This window comes from Hipposideros armiger, unplaced genomic scaffold (genome assembly GCF_001890085.2).
Source record: "Hipposideros armiger isolate ML-2016 unplaced genomic scaffold, ASM189008v1 scaffold_347, whole genome shotgun sequence".
Lineage (NCBI taxonomy): Eukaryota > Metazoa > Chordata > Mammalia > Chiroptera > Hipposideridae > Hipposideros > Hipposideros armiger.
This window is the reverse complement of record NW_017731697.1, coordinates 417,277-432,705: the sequence shown is the minus strand read 5'-3', so window position 1 is coordinate 432,705 and position 15,429 is coordinate 417,277. Positions and strand designations below refer to the sequence as shown.

Below are 15,429 nucleotides of genomic sequence, written 5' to 3'. Positions count from 1 at the left end.
CTTGACACTGACCTTACAGCCTAGTTAGGGAACTAGAAAAAGAGACAATGACAGTGTCAGGAGCTACTGGCAGTTCTGTTTCTGCCGTAAGATGGGGAAATGAGGCTGCAGAGTCTATAGGGATCCAGTTGTGAATGGTCGGGAAGGCCTCGCTTTCTACCCTTAGCATCCACTGAAGGGCTCAAGCAGGTGAATGCGATGCCTGGATCTGTGGGGGTGCACAGGTGGCTGGTGGCCGGGTGAGAGATGGGAGGGGACCAGAAAGAGTGGTGAGGAGCATGGGGCAATTCACCAAGGGGAATCTGGCAAGTCCCTGACCGTAAATATTTGTAACTGCTTTATTTTTCTTACCACACGGCTAGAAATTATAAAATAACATCAGGTAACATTTGTGTCAGAAAGCAACCCTATACTTTGATTGAGATATATTACTGAAATAAATGAGCATTTGAATTTTTGGTGGTTAAATAGTTTTTCCAACTTTGAAATTTCTTATTCACTGAAAGGAAAATTAACTGGGAAACAAATAACTAATTGGGAATTTTCCTATCTTTTATGCTCTGGTAAAAGTTACATGTTAATAGCAACTACTGTAGCTTGGAAGCTTGAAATCCAAAACCTGAACCCTAGCAATCACTTCCTTTGTGCTTAAACCCAAACCAAAGCTCAGTGTGCTGGCAGATTAGGCCTTCCTACGGAGTCTCGTCCTGCTCCTGTGGGTCCGGCCCTCTGGGTTCCACCCACACCACTGCAAAGGCTCTAAGCCAGTGCAAGCTAGTTCCTGCCTGAGCTTTCCCCATGCTACGCGCGCCATCCAGAACAGCCAGACCTCTTTGCCTGTCTCACTCTTCTATCCTTGTGTCTCTTGTCATCAATTCATTCCTCAGTGAGGCCTGCTCCAACCACATAATTTCAAACTGGACCCGACATTCTCTTTCATAGTATTCCATTCTATTTATTCATCCCACATACTACAATTACTTGCTAATTATTTGTTTCCTTTTATAATACCCGTCTTCCCCATTTAAAGTTCATGAAAGCAGTAGCTATATACATATATAACCACTGTGTACTACACTTGGCAGAAATTATTAAACAAATGGCTATTGCCCTTCTGTTTCTCTGGCCACTATAGCCTGAGATTTCCTCTTTCATAACACTTACAGAAGGGGCATTCTTAGTAATAACTCTTTTATTTCACCTGGCCATACTTACAATAGGCTCTGCCCATGAGATGTCCTGGAACTCAGATATTTGTCTGCACACACATGGTTCTTGCACTCTCAGGTTTGAAGAGCACCCTGACCTCCTCCACCTTGTGAATCCAGAGGTGAAGAAAGGCCTTCTTGTGGAAGAAAGGCATGTGGAAAACTATGCCCGGAGCATGGTTACAATACTGGGGACTTGTCACACAGCCACCCACCCACCATGTCTCCAGCCAAGCAGTTCTCTAAGGTGGTCTAGAATGCATCAGAAATGAGGTGGCCAAGTGCAGTAGGCAAGCATGTATGCCCTGTAGTTACACTGCCTGAGTCAAGTCCTTCATGCACCACTTACTGGCCATGCAGCTTCTGACAAGTTTCTAAACTGTCAACCATGGTCACTGACACCAATTCAATGCCAACAGGAATCCCTAATTTGGGGTGTGGTGAAGGAGCAGGTTTATTCAGTGCAAACAGCTCAATTATGATACACCATGGCTATGGAACGGCTCAAATATTACAGTTCAACTATGAATCAGCACAGCTGTGGAACAGCATGGCTGTAAGATGGCCCCTCTCCAGTTAGACGGATCTGCTTTGCTCTGGTCCCAGAAGTCTTCAGCGTTTCAGCTCCAGCTGGGAGAAGTTTTTAGTCTTCCATGGAAAGGGAAAGTGCCCTCTCTCATGCTGGGGTGTGGAGGTGTGAGTGTGTGGGTGTTGACTTACAGAGAAGTCCCAGTCCCTGGTCCCTGACTGGTCCATTCTCATGCAAATGAGTCCATCTTCAGTTTGATTGGTCCAAAAAGCACCATCCTGATTGGTCAGATTGGAGCTGTTCTGATTGGTCAGTGAATATGCTAATGAGGCCATAGCTGCACAGCTCTGATTGGACAGGAAAGTCTCAGTCCTACTGGTTGAAATACAATTCCAGAAATTCCTTTAGAAGGGCTGGCTCAAACAACAGGAACAAAGAGCAGGCAGGCAGTTCAGTGCAGGTTTCTCAAGTGCAGCTTGTATGAGAAACCCGTTTAGCAATGGCTGCTAGGCTCTGTTTATAAATTTGAGCCCAGTTAACTACTAGGAGCCCTCCTCAACAGGTACATTCATTCTCAGGATCAACAACACTTTTCTTCAACCTTCAAGAGGGGATAGTAGAAACAATCTCAATAATTTTGAGGATTACAAGGACCGTGATATATGGCATTCAGGGCAACACATAGCACAGGGAGGGTACATCTGCACGACCAAATCCTGGCACTTGCAGAGAATGACCATTAACACAACTGAGGAATTCTTAAGTGAGAGAAACAGTCAAGCTTTGTATTTCTTTTCACTTTACAAGCTGGTATAAAAATATTAAAAGTAAAAATATTACCAAAATATATATTTAGCAGGATTTGAGGTTGGCCAAGAAGCTGGGAACCTTCCTGCTGCAGGTGGGAGTTTTGTTTCCACATTATCCTGCTGGCCAATCCAGTGGTTTATGGGAGGGCAGCACAAAGTGAAAACTGAAAAATGAAGGTAAGGAGAGGAACTGGATAGCTGGAGGCTACCTGTTCTTAGATTAAAGTCATGTTTAAGGGAATTGTTTTCTTAACCTAAGGCATTCATGCAGCTTAGGGCTAATTCATTCCAAGCCTGGGGCTCAGGCACAGTATCCTTTAAGACTGAGTCTGCTGCAAGGTCAAGGTACTCTTTTACAAGCAGTTGCTGAATATGGAGGAAGGCAACATCCTAGGGAGATGCTGCTGTCAAAGCCAGGCCAACTCAGGTGGACAGGGAGAACCCAGGTGCAAAGTCAATCAGCTGGAGATGAGTAAGACCTGACAAGAGAAGGATTAGACAAATTTAAAAGGGGAAACTTGGAGGAATTCTTTTCTCCTTAAGAGCAGTTTCAGTGACTGTTCATGGGAGCCCATAGGTACTGAAGAATGTACCGAAACTTAGATGCTAATCCTCTACTCAAACCCTCCCTGAGAAGACTGCAGTTGGCACTTCCAAAATACACAAGAAGAGCCCTGGGGGAGTGGGGAAAGCCTATTTCTTTGGCTCACAGATTAGCTAGAGTAGAGGTGAGGGGGTGGGGAGACTGGCTGACATAAGTCCAGCACTTCCACTGCCATGTGCAGATTCATCGTCTGGAGACGGCAGTCACGGGTGTGCTGAGTTTTCTGCACGACATGGGGCAAGTAGTGGGAAATGGGCTAAATGTGCTGAGGATGATAGCTTATCACCGCTCAGACTCTAACCCTGACAGGTGGGTCCCAGCGCTCCTCACCGATCCCAGTCAGTGTCTACGTGGCCAATCAACAAGACTAGGAAAGCAAGATACAGAGCGAACTGCTCTTCCCAGGAATTTCTCATGTCTTCACCGCTCCCTGGAGATCTAGTGGTTAGGATTCAGCACTTTCTCTAATGTCTTGGGAGTAAACTGGCTAAGGGTGGGGTAGAGAAAAGTCCCTCTCAATAACTGCTGAAATCTTGTCTAACACCTTGCAGATCCATTGGCAGAAGAGAAGGTAGCTGAGGAACTCTATCTCAGGTTTTAATGCACTTTTAGGAGTGAGCCAAAGGTGATGTTCGGGCAGGTCAGACTGCCCAGGCAGAATCATACTGCTTCAGACTAGAAAAATACAGAATAGCACCCAGGCGAATGCTGACTCCCTCAGTTGAAGTCATAGAGTCAGGTGTTAATCAGATGGAAGACTTTAATAAAGCTACTGCTAAAAGCCTGGTTAAACAGGATTATCATGAACACATCCAGGTGGCCCAGGCAAATCTAATAGACCATTTACTTTTCCCCTTCCAGACAGGGATGAGTGAACAGGCATTTCAGAGGTCTAATTTCATCAAAACCCAAGCCTGACAGGAGGTGGGTCAGGGAGAGGACTGCACTGATTGTGGCAGAGGAGCTGCTGGAGATGTCACTGGGATGAACGAGGCTCTCAGTGACAGCGGGTTTTGGTCCTAGCTCAACAGCAGGCACATACTGAGTGGTGGTAACTCTCATTAAAACAAATAAAATGAACAACAAACTCAGTTTAGAAAAGTGTTTCTCAGGGATCCAAGGTAAGAGGGTGAGAGCTGGGACCAGACAGGCCATATGGATAGTACTGAGGGCAGACATCTAGCGGTGAGCATCTAACCTAGTTTATTGTGGAATTTGGGGTTGCCAGCCACTCGAGGCTCCAGACAGACATGCCCAGGGCACAGTTAGTCCCAAGTAACCCTTTGAAATGCTGCTTCACCTGCTGCTTAACAGGGAGAGAGTATGAGTCGCTGCTTACCTAACAGGTGACCTTTATTAAATGGAAGCCAAATTTAGAGAACTTGGGCTCTAAGGCTGCGGGAAGCTTCATGTCTATGTTTAACCTGGAGCCACTGATCACACCATGACACAGAATATCCTCTTCTGTAACTTGGAGCTGAGATGCAGCATTCGTAGGAGCCAGCAGGTTGCCCAGTGTGATGCAGAGCACTTCCACAGACCAGGAACCTACCACTTTGCTCCCTAGAACAACAGTTTCCTTGCTCTTCCATCTTCATGATGTGGAATGTTCCAGCCTGCAACAGTGTGGGCTCCCCATTCTGTGGTGGGGAAGAGGAGAGTGCCAGCAGAGGCTGTGTGTGTGAAGACATACAGATACTATTTTATCTCTCTGATTTCTATTGGAGCATTGAAGGATTAAAGATAGAGAAGGAACTGTACCTGCAAGACTAGAGTGTCACATTAACTTTTGGGCATAGACACTGCCCCTGCCAGAGAATGCCATGGTGCTGCTGACCGCTTCCTGATGCATGGAATTAGTCAACATGTTGCTCAACAGTCAGAATGGGACAGACTTTAAGTAGTGGAATACATAGATGGAGGAGACGAAGTGGCCACTTTCAAATGCAAAAGCAGAAATACAAAGCTCTCTGATTTTCCTGTTAATACTTTCAGAAAACTAGACAAAGGCAGGGCAACCAGAATGCAGTTCAATATTCTGGGAGTAACAATATACTCTAATGCAGGGGCCAGTGAGGACTGCCCAGCTGAGGAAGAGTGGGTCAGAGCCCTCTGAGAACTGGCCTTGGGGCTCCAACCTCTCATGTCAGTTGCACATCAGGAAATGGCAAGTCACAAAAGTGGAGGTGACCTAAACCACTAGCAGATGGCTGGGATAGTCACACATCTGAGCATGCCCCTGCCTGCTCTATGTAGAGTGAACTGCAGGACAGAATTGAAGGGTAATGTTCACACAGACCAAGCCCTTACTTTAGGTATCACCCCAGGGTCAGAGTCAAGCTGAGGCCCAGAAGAACTGCCTCCCAGGCAGAGGTCCTGAGTTCTGAAAGCTGCATTTGGGTGCAATATCCACAATCATGGACTGTGTATGAGGTGGGGTTGCCACATCCCCCAAGGGCAAATGGGGTGGTAGCAAATGACACAATGTTACCAGTTTGGAGCTGCTAAATCAAGAGGGACACACCATTCAAATGAATCATCTGAGATGGAAAAGGCAAGTAGGAAGCCATTGGACACACAGGCCAGCAAGATGTGACGACAATGTTGGAAGCAGATGGGGAGCATAGTTTAAAGTCCTGGGGTGATGCATAAGTGAATGCATTTTCTTTACTCCAGGTGTCAGTAGTGCAGGTGAGAACAAAGAGTTCTATTGAAGGCAGAAACCCTCTGATATAAGAAAATCAGTAGAGTGAAATGCTTGTAGACAATTTATTTACTTTCTTGTTCCTTTGCTTCTCAGCCTTAATTTTTACACTTTTATAATTTCTCTTAATAGTCAAAAGGTAAATTTGATAAACTAATTTCTATGTTGTTAATGAAGCTCCATTTTGGTTCTGATACTTGGTAATTCAAACTGATTACACAGTACTGCTATTCAGATGAGGCAGTTCTGAACTATGAAGACTGTTTGACATTCTTAAATTTCAAAACTCACAATAATACCATAAAGCTTGCTTCTCAGTAAATAAAATGACTATCTTATGTAAACATTCATGGTTATTCTCTAGAATGGATTCTCTTCCATTCAATAGTTAATATACTCAGTCTCAAAGCTCTTCTTTATAAACTGCAATCATATCACTTTTCTCCAATATGATGTCTCTGATGCTGAATGAGGTTTGCAGTCTGGTTGAAGGCTTTCCCACATTTATTACATTTATAAGGTTTCTCTCCCGTGTGAATCCTCTGATGTTGAGTAAGGTGTGTGCTTCGGATAAAGGCTTTCCCACAGATTTTACATTTGTAAGGTTTTTCTCTAGTATGAATTCTCTTATGTTGAGTAAGGGCTGAATGGTCACTGAAGGCTTTCTCACATATATTACACGTATATGGTTTTTCCCCAGTATGAATTCTCTGATGTTGAGCTAGGGCTGATTGGTCCCTGAAGGCTTTCTCACACAAACCACATCTGTAAGGTTTCTCTCCAGTATGAATTTTCCGATGTCGAGCAAAGGATGAATTATCTCTGAAGGCTTTCCCACACTCATTACACTTATAAGGTTTCTCTCCAGTATGAATTCTCTGATGTTCAGTGAGGGAAGAATTCACCCTGAAGGCCTTTCCACACTCATTACATTCAAAGGGCTTCTCTCCAGTGTGAATTCTCTGATGCTGAAGAAAACTTGTACTCTGATTGAAGGCTTTCCCACATTCAATACATTTATAGGGCTTCTCTCCACTGTGAATATTCTGGTGTTTGGTAAGATGTGCCCTGCACACAAAGGCTTTGTCACATACGTTACACTTAAAAGGTTTCTCTCCAGTATGTATTCTATGATGGTGGGCAAGGTGTATGTTTCGGATAAAAGCTTTTCCACATAAGTTGCATTCAAAAGGTTTCTCTCCAGTGTGAATTTTCTGGTGATAAGTAAGTGAGGAGCTCACTGAGAAGGCCTTGCCACATTCTTTACATTCATATGGCTTCTCACCAGTGTGAATTCTTTGGTGATGGATGAGGTGTGTACTCTGGTGAAAAGCTTTTCCACACTCTCTACATTCATAACGTTTCTCTTTAATAAGAGTTTTCCGATTTGCATTAAGTTTTTCAGTATGAATTTTCTGATGTTTATTAAGGGTTAAACTCTTAGTGAAGACTTTTCCATACTCACTACACTCTAAGGCTTTTTTGTTAGTTTGAAATTGAAATCCCTGACTTTCAACAAAAGGTGAGCTCATGGTACAGTGCTTCCCAGATTCATCACATTCCTGGTCACTACCCATAGATGACGTTTTTTGGTGAGCAAGCATTACTTGCTGCAACTTTATCTCCTGGCCTCCATGCTGCCATTCCAACAGGTCATCATATTTCCAGTGACTATCTCTAGTGAATCCTTCCTTTATCATCCACTGACCCAGTTCTTCTTCAGGAATATCTACCTTGAGAGTAGATTTCTTACTCATAGGCATAGTCATCCAGTCTGAAAAACATCAAAAATAAAAATGTCTGTTTTATCTTAGTAAATCATCAAGTTGGGATAAGAAGGTAAGCCTGTTTATAATGCTAAAAAAGCGGTTGCAGTTTTGAAGATTTCTTGAAGTGAAGAAAGGAAAGGAGAAGAAAGGTGAACAAAGAACACAGCAGGAAGAGGTTGATCTAATGTATAATGTATGAAGCAGGAGATCTTGGGACCTTGAGTTCAGAAGTCACAGGCCTGGGTTGGGATCCTGAGTATAATAGTTATTTTATTTGTGATTGCAGAGAAGTTACCTGACTTTCCTAGTCTAAAAAACAAAACAAAAAACCTACACAGACCACACTATGCTAACAGATAAGAAAAAAATGTGCCTTGTTTATTTTAGTAATATGGTTTTAAAAATAATCCTGATATGACCTTAAGAAACCATTGAAACTAGAGGCAATACTTGGAAGAAAAAAATTAAGCTCCAAAGTAACTACTAAAACCAACATTTTAATACTTTATACACTCATGTTAGCATTCAGATGGATAATAAAAAGTTAGGCTACTATTGGGCCGGCTGAGTGGCGCGTTGGTTAAGAACTGGCTTCGGACGCCAGAGGGCCCTGGTTTGGATCCCACATATGAGGGCCAGTGACACTGCCCTCTATAGCTAAAATGCTGAACAACAGCTCAACCTGGAGCTAGGCTGCCGTGAGTCACCGGCGACAGCATAGGCTGCAGCCTCTGTGGCAGTGGGTTGCCATGGGCTACCATATGTAGCCAGCAGCCGCCGTGAGCGGCCGTCCAGAAGCCGGCGACTGATCTGCCTCGCCCGGGAAGAGCACAATGATGGTGCCAACTTGGGCCAGTGAAGCAACGTCCTCCACAACTAGACTGAAGAATATAACGACAGCAACTTGTCTGTTACCCTTTCCCCAATTCCCCAGCACTATTGCCATCCCACAATTCCCCAATAAAAATCTTTAAAAACAAAAAAAAGTTAGGCTACTATTAATGCTGTGTGAAGGACCTCCTGACATTGGTGAGGAAGCAATGTCTTCAAACCTATATGAATAATGTAACATTTATATGAGAAAAATGTACCATAAGGATATATATGTGAGCACAGAAAATCAGGAGCAAAGCAGCAAATCTGCCAGGATATGACCACTACGTCTCAGAGGGCAAGGCCCTGAATCTCGGGAGGGAGAATACTAGTCACTACAATGGAACTCTGCTACTAGGATGGGAGCCACGATCCCATGAATTATCAGACAAGATTATTCCACTCTCCAAACACAAATTTCACACTTACTCAACCGCTGTCTCACTTGGTACCTTTCATGGGTACTTTGATATTAACAAGTAGAGTTCTGGATTGCATATTAGTTTCCATACGTCTTTGTGAATAGCTGCCTTTTATGTTAAATCTATTTAAAACTGAACTAAGTAAGAAAGACAATAATAAGGACTAGCTACTGAACACACACAATGAACATTCCTGGGAAATCCTATAAATAAAAATTAATGCCTTAAAACTTATCTGGGGCCAGATGAGTGGCTCAGTTGGTTAAGAGCATGAGCTCCGAGCAACAGGGTCCCCAGTTTGATTCCCACATGGGCCAGTGAGCTGTGCCTGAACTGAGCTGCCGCTGAACTGTCAACAGGTGGCAGGATGGCTCAGCTGGGGAGAGCATGTGATCCTAACAACAAGGTTGTTGGTTCGACGCCCGCACGGGATAGTGGGTTATGCACACCCACAACTAAGACTGAACATGAGACCTTGAGCTGAGCGGCTGTAAGTTGCTGACGGGCAACCAGATGGCGACTGGACTTGGAGCTGAGCTAGCTGTGCCCTCCACAACTAAGGCTGAAGGACAACAACTTGGCTGTTCCCCTTCCCCAATTCCCCAATAAAAAATCTTAAAGAAACAAACAAAAAAAACTTATCTGGAAAAGAAAGTCAAATGGGTGCATTTTAAGGCTAAAGTCCTCGTGGGCTCAGGAAAATACATTGCTGCTCAAAACAAAGAATGTTCAAAGTTGCCAAATCTCAAAATCCTAAGGACTGACTTTCACTTCTAGACTGATAGAGTAGCCTGTGGCAGACAAACATTTCTGTGGAAAACAACAGGAAAATCTGAAGTGAAAAAAAAAATCTGTCTAAAGGCATCAGATGACACTGAGGCCAACTTGATAGTCTAATTTTTGGGAGAGACGGGAAATACAGAGAGGTAATCCCAACATTTAGTTGTTTTTATCTCATAGAATTTGCTGAATTCTTAAGCTTCTCAGGCAAGATTCAGAATTTTCTATAATCTTATGGTACTGGGGAGCCAAAAACTGAAGTTCAGGACCTTCCAAGGAAGGGGGGCAGGGGGCAGTCATAGCAAACATGTGAGGCTCTCATTTGGGCCTGAAACATTTAAATTATAGGGATCCCAGAAGGAGAAGAAAGAGAGCAAGATACGGAAACTTATTTAAGGAAATAATGGTTGAAAACTTTCCTGACCTGAGAAAGGAAACAGAAACCCAGGTCCAGGATGCACAGAGAGTTCCAAACAAGGTGAACCCAAAGAGACCCACACCAAGACATATTGTAATTAAAATGGTAAAAGTTAAAGAGACAATCTTGAAGCAAGTAAGAGGAAAACAACTAGTTATATATAAAAGAAACCCCATAAGGTTATTAGCTGATTTCTCAGCAGCAACTTTACAGGCCAGAAGGGAGTGGCAGGACATCTTTAAAGTGCTGAAAGAAAAGAACCTAAAACCTAGAATACTACATGCAGCAAGATTATCATTCAGAATTGAAGGAGAGATACAGAGTTTCCTGGACAAGCTAAAAACTAAAGGAGCCCATACTATTAAACCAGCTTTACAAGAAATGTTAAAGGGTCTTCTTTAAGCAGAAAAATCTATAAACAGAAATAAGAAAATATGAGAAAGGAAAAACATCTCATAGGTAAAACCAAATATTTAATAAATACAGCAAATCAAACATTTAAAAATCTATAAAGGTCAAAAGAAAAAAGTATCAAACTTGACTCAAACTACAATAAGTAGTTAGGAGATACACCACACAAAGAGATTAATACATATCAATAACTTAAAAGGAGTGGGGAGTTAAAATGTAGTCCTTACAGATATATTCAAACTTAAATGCCTATCAGCTTAAAATAGACTGCTAGAGGTACAGAATGATATACATAAATCTTATGGTAACCACAAACCAAAAACCATAAAAGATGTACAAAGAATAAAGAGAAAGGAACCCAAAGAAAACCAGCAAACCACAAAAGAGAACAAGAGAAGAAAGGAGCAGAGGAGAATTATAAAAACAATTTCAAAATGGCATATTTATCATAATTTCTTTAAGTGTAAATGGATTAAATACATCCATAAAAAGACATAAAGTGTGGGCCGGCCGAGTGGCGCGATGGTTAAGAACTGGCTTGGGACGCCAGAGGGCCCCAGTTCAGATCCCACATATGAGGGCCAGTGACACTGCCCTCCACAGCTAAGATGCTGAACAACAGCTCAACCTGGAGCTGGGCTGCCGTGAGTCGCCGGCGACGGTGTAGGCTGCAGCCCCTGCTGCAGTAGGTCGCCATGGGCTACCGTGTGTAGCCAGCAGCCAGCGTGAGCAGCCAGCAGCCGCAGTGAGCGGCCGTCCAGAAGCCGGCGACTGATCTGCCTCGCCCGGGAAGAGCGCAATGATGGTGCCAATTGGGCCAGTGAAGCAACGTCCTCCACAACTAGACTGAAGAACAAAATGACAGCAACTTGTCTGTTCCCCTTCCCCCAATTCCCCAGCACTGTTCCCATCCCCCCAATTCCCCAATAAAAATCTTAAAAAAAAAAGACATAGAGTGGCAGAATGGATAAAAAAAAAGAAAAGAAAAGACCCATCTATGTGCTATCTATAAGAGACTCACTTCAAACAGAAAGACATATACAGAGTGAAAGTGAAGGGATGGAAAAAGATATTCCATGCAAACAGAAACAAAATGAAAGCTGGGGTAGCAATACTCATATCAGATCAAATAGACTTTTTTTTAATTGGGGAATTGGGGGAGGGGAACAGTGTTGGGGAATTGGGGAGGGACCAGCCAAGTTGTTATTCTTCAATCTTCATTTTGGAGGGCGCCAGTTGCCATCTGGCTGCCCCATCAGCAGCTCGTGGCCTCTAAGCTCAAGGTGCTGTGTTACAATCTTAGTTGCGGGCCACCATCCCATGCGGGAGTCAAACCAGCAGCCTTGTTCAGAGCACATGCTCTATCCACTGAGCCATCCAGGTGACAGCTCAGCTCAAGGTGCCAAGTTCAGTCTTAGTTGCAGGGGGGCGTAGCCCACCATTGAACAGGAGCACATGTTCTCACCAGCTAAGCCATCCTGCCACCTGTTGGCAGCTCAGCAGCAGCTCAGCTTGGGTGCAGTGTCACTGGCCCATGTGGGAATCAAACCGGTGGCCCTGTTGCTCACAGCTCACACTCTTAAGCTAACTCTTAACTACCTGAGCTACTTGGCCGGCCCCAAAATAAGACTTTAAAACAAAAATGTATAAAAAGACAAAGAAGGACATTACATAACTTCTTTACACAAGAAAAGGATATAACAAATATAAATATCTATGCACCCAACATAGAAGCACCTAAATATATAAAGCAATTACTAATGGACATAAGGGAAGAAATCCACAGTAACACAGTGTAAGGACACATTAGGGACTTCCCCACATAGGCCCCTAAACTAAGATTGTAAGGTTGCAGCCTTGAACAAAAGCTCAGTGGTCAACCGAGGGAGGTTGGATGCTTGCCACTGAAAACTGTGTGCAAAGCCAGAGTCCTTGAAACTGTTTTGTTCCTCTTGAGCTAAAAAACAACTCTTAGACTAAGCATTTCTCCCTGAGCCTTAGGGGCGTGCTTGTTATTTCCTACCACCTGTTCCTCTTTTACCTCTAATAAAAGACTGAAGTCAGCTAGGATACGGGGTCAGATTGTGCTGTCTGTCTTCCTCCCGGCTCTTTGCATTGCATTTCTATTTTGTCTTTGGCGTCTCCAGTCGCAAGGGCGACAACAGTAATAGTTGGGGAATTTAACAACCCATTCACATAAATTAATAAATCATATAGACAGAAAATTAATAAGTAAACAATGGCCTTAAATGCTACACTATATCAGATTCACTTAATAGATATTTTAGAACAGTTCAACCCCAAACTGCAGAATATGTATTTTCTTTCAAGTGCACATAGAACATTCTTCAGAATGGATCACATATCAGGACACAAAACAAGCCTCAATAAACTCAAGAAGACTAAAATCATATCAAGCACTTCTCTAACCACAATGGCATGAAAACTAGAAATCAACTACAGGAAGAAAACTGGAAAAGACACAAATGGGTGGAGATTAAACAACATGCTACTAAACCACCAATGGATCAAAGAGTAACTCGAACAGGAAACCAAAAACTATCTTGAAACAATTGAAAATGAAAATACAACATCTCAAGTACAGGACATAGTAAAAGCAGTTCAAAGAGGGAAGAGAGATACTAAATAAAAAAAATCATAAGTGAAAGAGAAGTTACAACAGATATCACAGAAATACAAAGAATCATTAACAAATATTATGAACAATTACATGCCAACAAATTTGACAACCTAGAAGAAAAGTTATGATAAATTTCTGTAAGTATGTAACTTCTAAGACTGAAACAGGTAGAAATACAAAATCTAAACACAGATCAATTTCTAGCAATGAAATTGAAGCAGTAATCAAAAGACTTTCAACAAATAAAAGTCCAAGACCAGACAGCTTAGAAGTGAATTCTAACAACACTCAAATAAGAAATAATACCTCTCTTTCTTAAACTATTTCAAAAAATTGAAGAGGAAGGAATACTTTCAAACTCATTCTGTGAAGCCAACATTACCCAATACCAAAACCAAACAAAGACATTACAAAAAAAAAAAAAAAAGAAAAGAAAATTACAGGCCAATATCTTTGATGAACATAGATGCAAAAATTTTCAACAAAATATTAGCAAACTGGATTCAAAAATACATTAAAAGGATTATACACCATAACCAAGTGGGATTCATCCCAGGGATGCAAAGATGGTTTAACATCCATAATTCAATCAACATCATAAATTACAATAAAATAAAAGACAAAAACCATATGAACACTTCAATAGATGCAGAAAAAGCATTTGACAAACCTCAACATTCTTTTATACTAAAAACTCTTAACAAAGTGGGTATTAAAGGAACATACCTCAACATAATAAAGCCTATATATTACAAACCCACAGCTAATATCATACTCAATGGTAAAAAGCTAAAAGGTTTTCTACTAAAATAAAAAAGAAAACAAGGATTTCCACTATCACCACTTCTATTCAACATATTATTAGAAGTCCCAGCCATAGCAATCAGACAAGAAAAAGAAATAAAAGGCATCCAAATTGGAAAGAAGTAGAACTCTTATTATTTGTAGATGATACGACACTATATATAGAAAACCCTAAGCACTCCACCAAGAAACTATCAGAACTAATGAATGAATTCAGTAAAGTTGCGGGATACAGAATCAATATATAGAAATCTGTTGCATATCTGTATATCAATAATGGATGATCAGGAAAAATTAAGAAAAAAGTCCCATTTACAATTGCATTAAAATGCATAAAATACCTAGGGACAAATTTAATAAAGGAGGTGAAAGACCCGTACTCTGAATACTATAAGACATTGAAGAAAGAAATTGAAGAGGGCACAAATAAATGGAAGCAAATACTGTGCTCATGGATTGGAAGGATTAAAACGCAGAGTCAATGCAATCCTATTAAAATACCAATGGGCTTCTTCTCAGAATTAGAACTGATTCCAAAATGTATATGAAACCATAAAAGACCCCAAATAGCCAAAGAAATCCTGAGGAAGAACAAAGTGGGAGGTATGACACTCCCGGGTATCAAACGATACTACAAGGCTACGATAATCAAAACAGTATGGTACTGGTATAAACACAGATATAGATCAATGGACTAGAGAGCCCAGAAATAGAACCACACTTATATGGTCAATTAATCTATGACAAAGGAGGCAAGGATACAGTAGGGGAAAGACAGTCTCTTCCACAAGTGGTGGTGGGAAAAGTGGACAGATACATGCAAAAAAATGAAATTGGACCATTTTCTTACACCATAAACAAAAATAAACTCAAAATGAATTAAAGACTTAAACGTAATACCCAAAATGATAAAACTTCTTGAAGAAAATGTAGGCTGTAAACTCTTTGACATCGTTCTTAGCAATATCTTTTTGGCTCTGTCTCCCAAGGCAAGGGCAACAAAAGAAGACAAACAAATGGGACTATATCAAACTAAAAAGGTTTTGCACAGCAAAAGTAACCATCAACAAAACAAAAGGACAACCTACTGAATGGGAGAAGACATTGACCAATAATACATCTATTAAGGCGTTAATATATAAGGAGCTCATACAACTTAACACCAAAACAACTAACAATCTGGGGCCGGCTGAGTGGCTCAGTTGGTTAAGAGCTCGCTCAAGAGTTTGAGCTCTGAGCAACAGTGGTTCGAGTCCCGGCCCGAGCTGAGCAGCCGCTGAGCTGCCAACAGGTGATGGGATGGCTCATCTAAAAAAAACCAAACACCTAACATTCTCATTTAAAAATGGGCAGAGGGGGCCGGCTGAGTGGTGCATTGGTTAAGAGCTGGCTTGGGATGCCAGAGGGCCCCGGTTCGGATCCCACATATGAGGGCCAGTGACACAGCCCTCTATAGC

The 15,429-nt window shown here is 42.0% G+C and overlaps 1 protein-coding gene across 1 annotated transcript in view; it reads right to left on the bottom strand.

The window, feature by feature from the left end:
- Positions 1-5,905: 5,905 nt before the first annotated feature.
- The window catches only part of ZNF454 (zinc finger protein 454), a 36,887-nt gene continuing 27,363 nt past the window's right edge, over positions 5,906-15,429 (bottom strand). Inside the window, exon 5 of the mRNA XM_019661391.1 lies at positions 5,906-7,628. Within this exon, the coding sequence (XP_019516936.1) occupies positions 6,289-7,628 (1,340 nt within the window). The 3' untranslated portion in view covers positions 5,906-6,288. The remainder of the gene's footprint in view (positions 7,629-15,429) is intronic.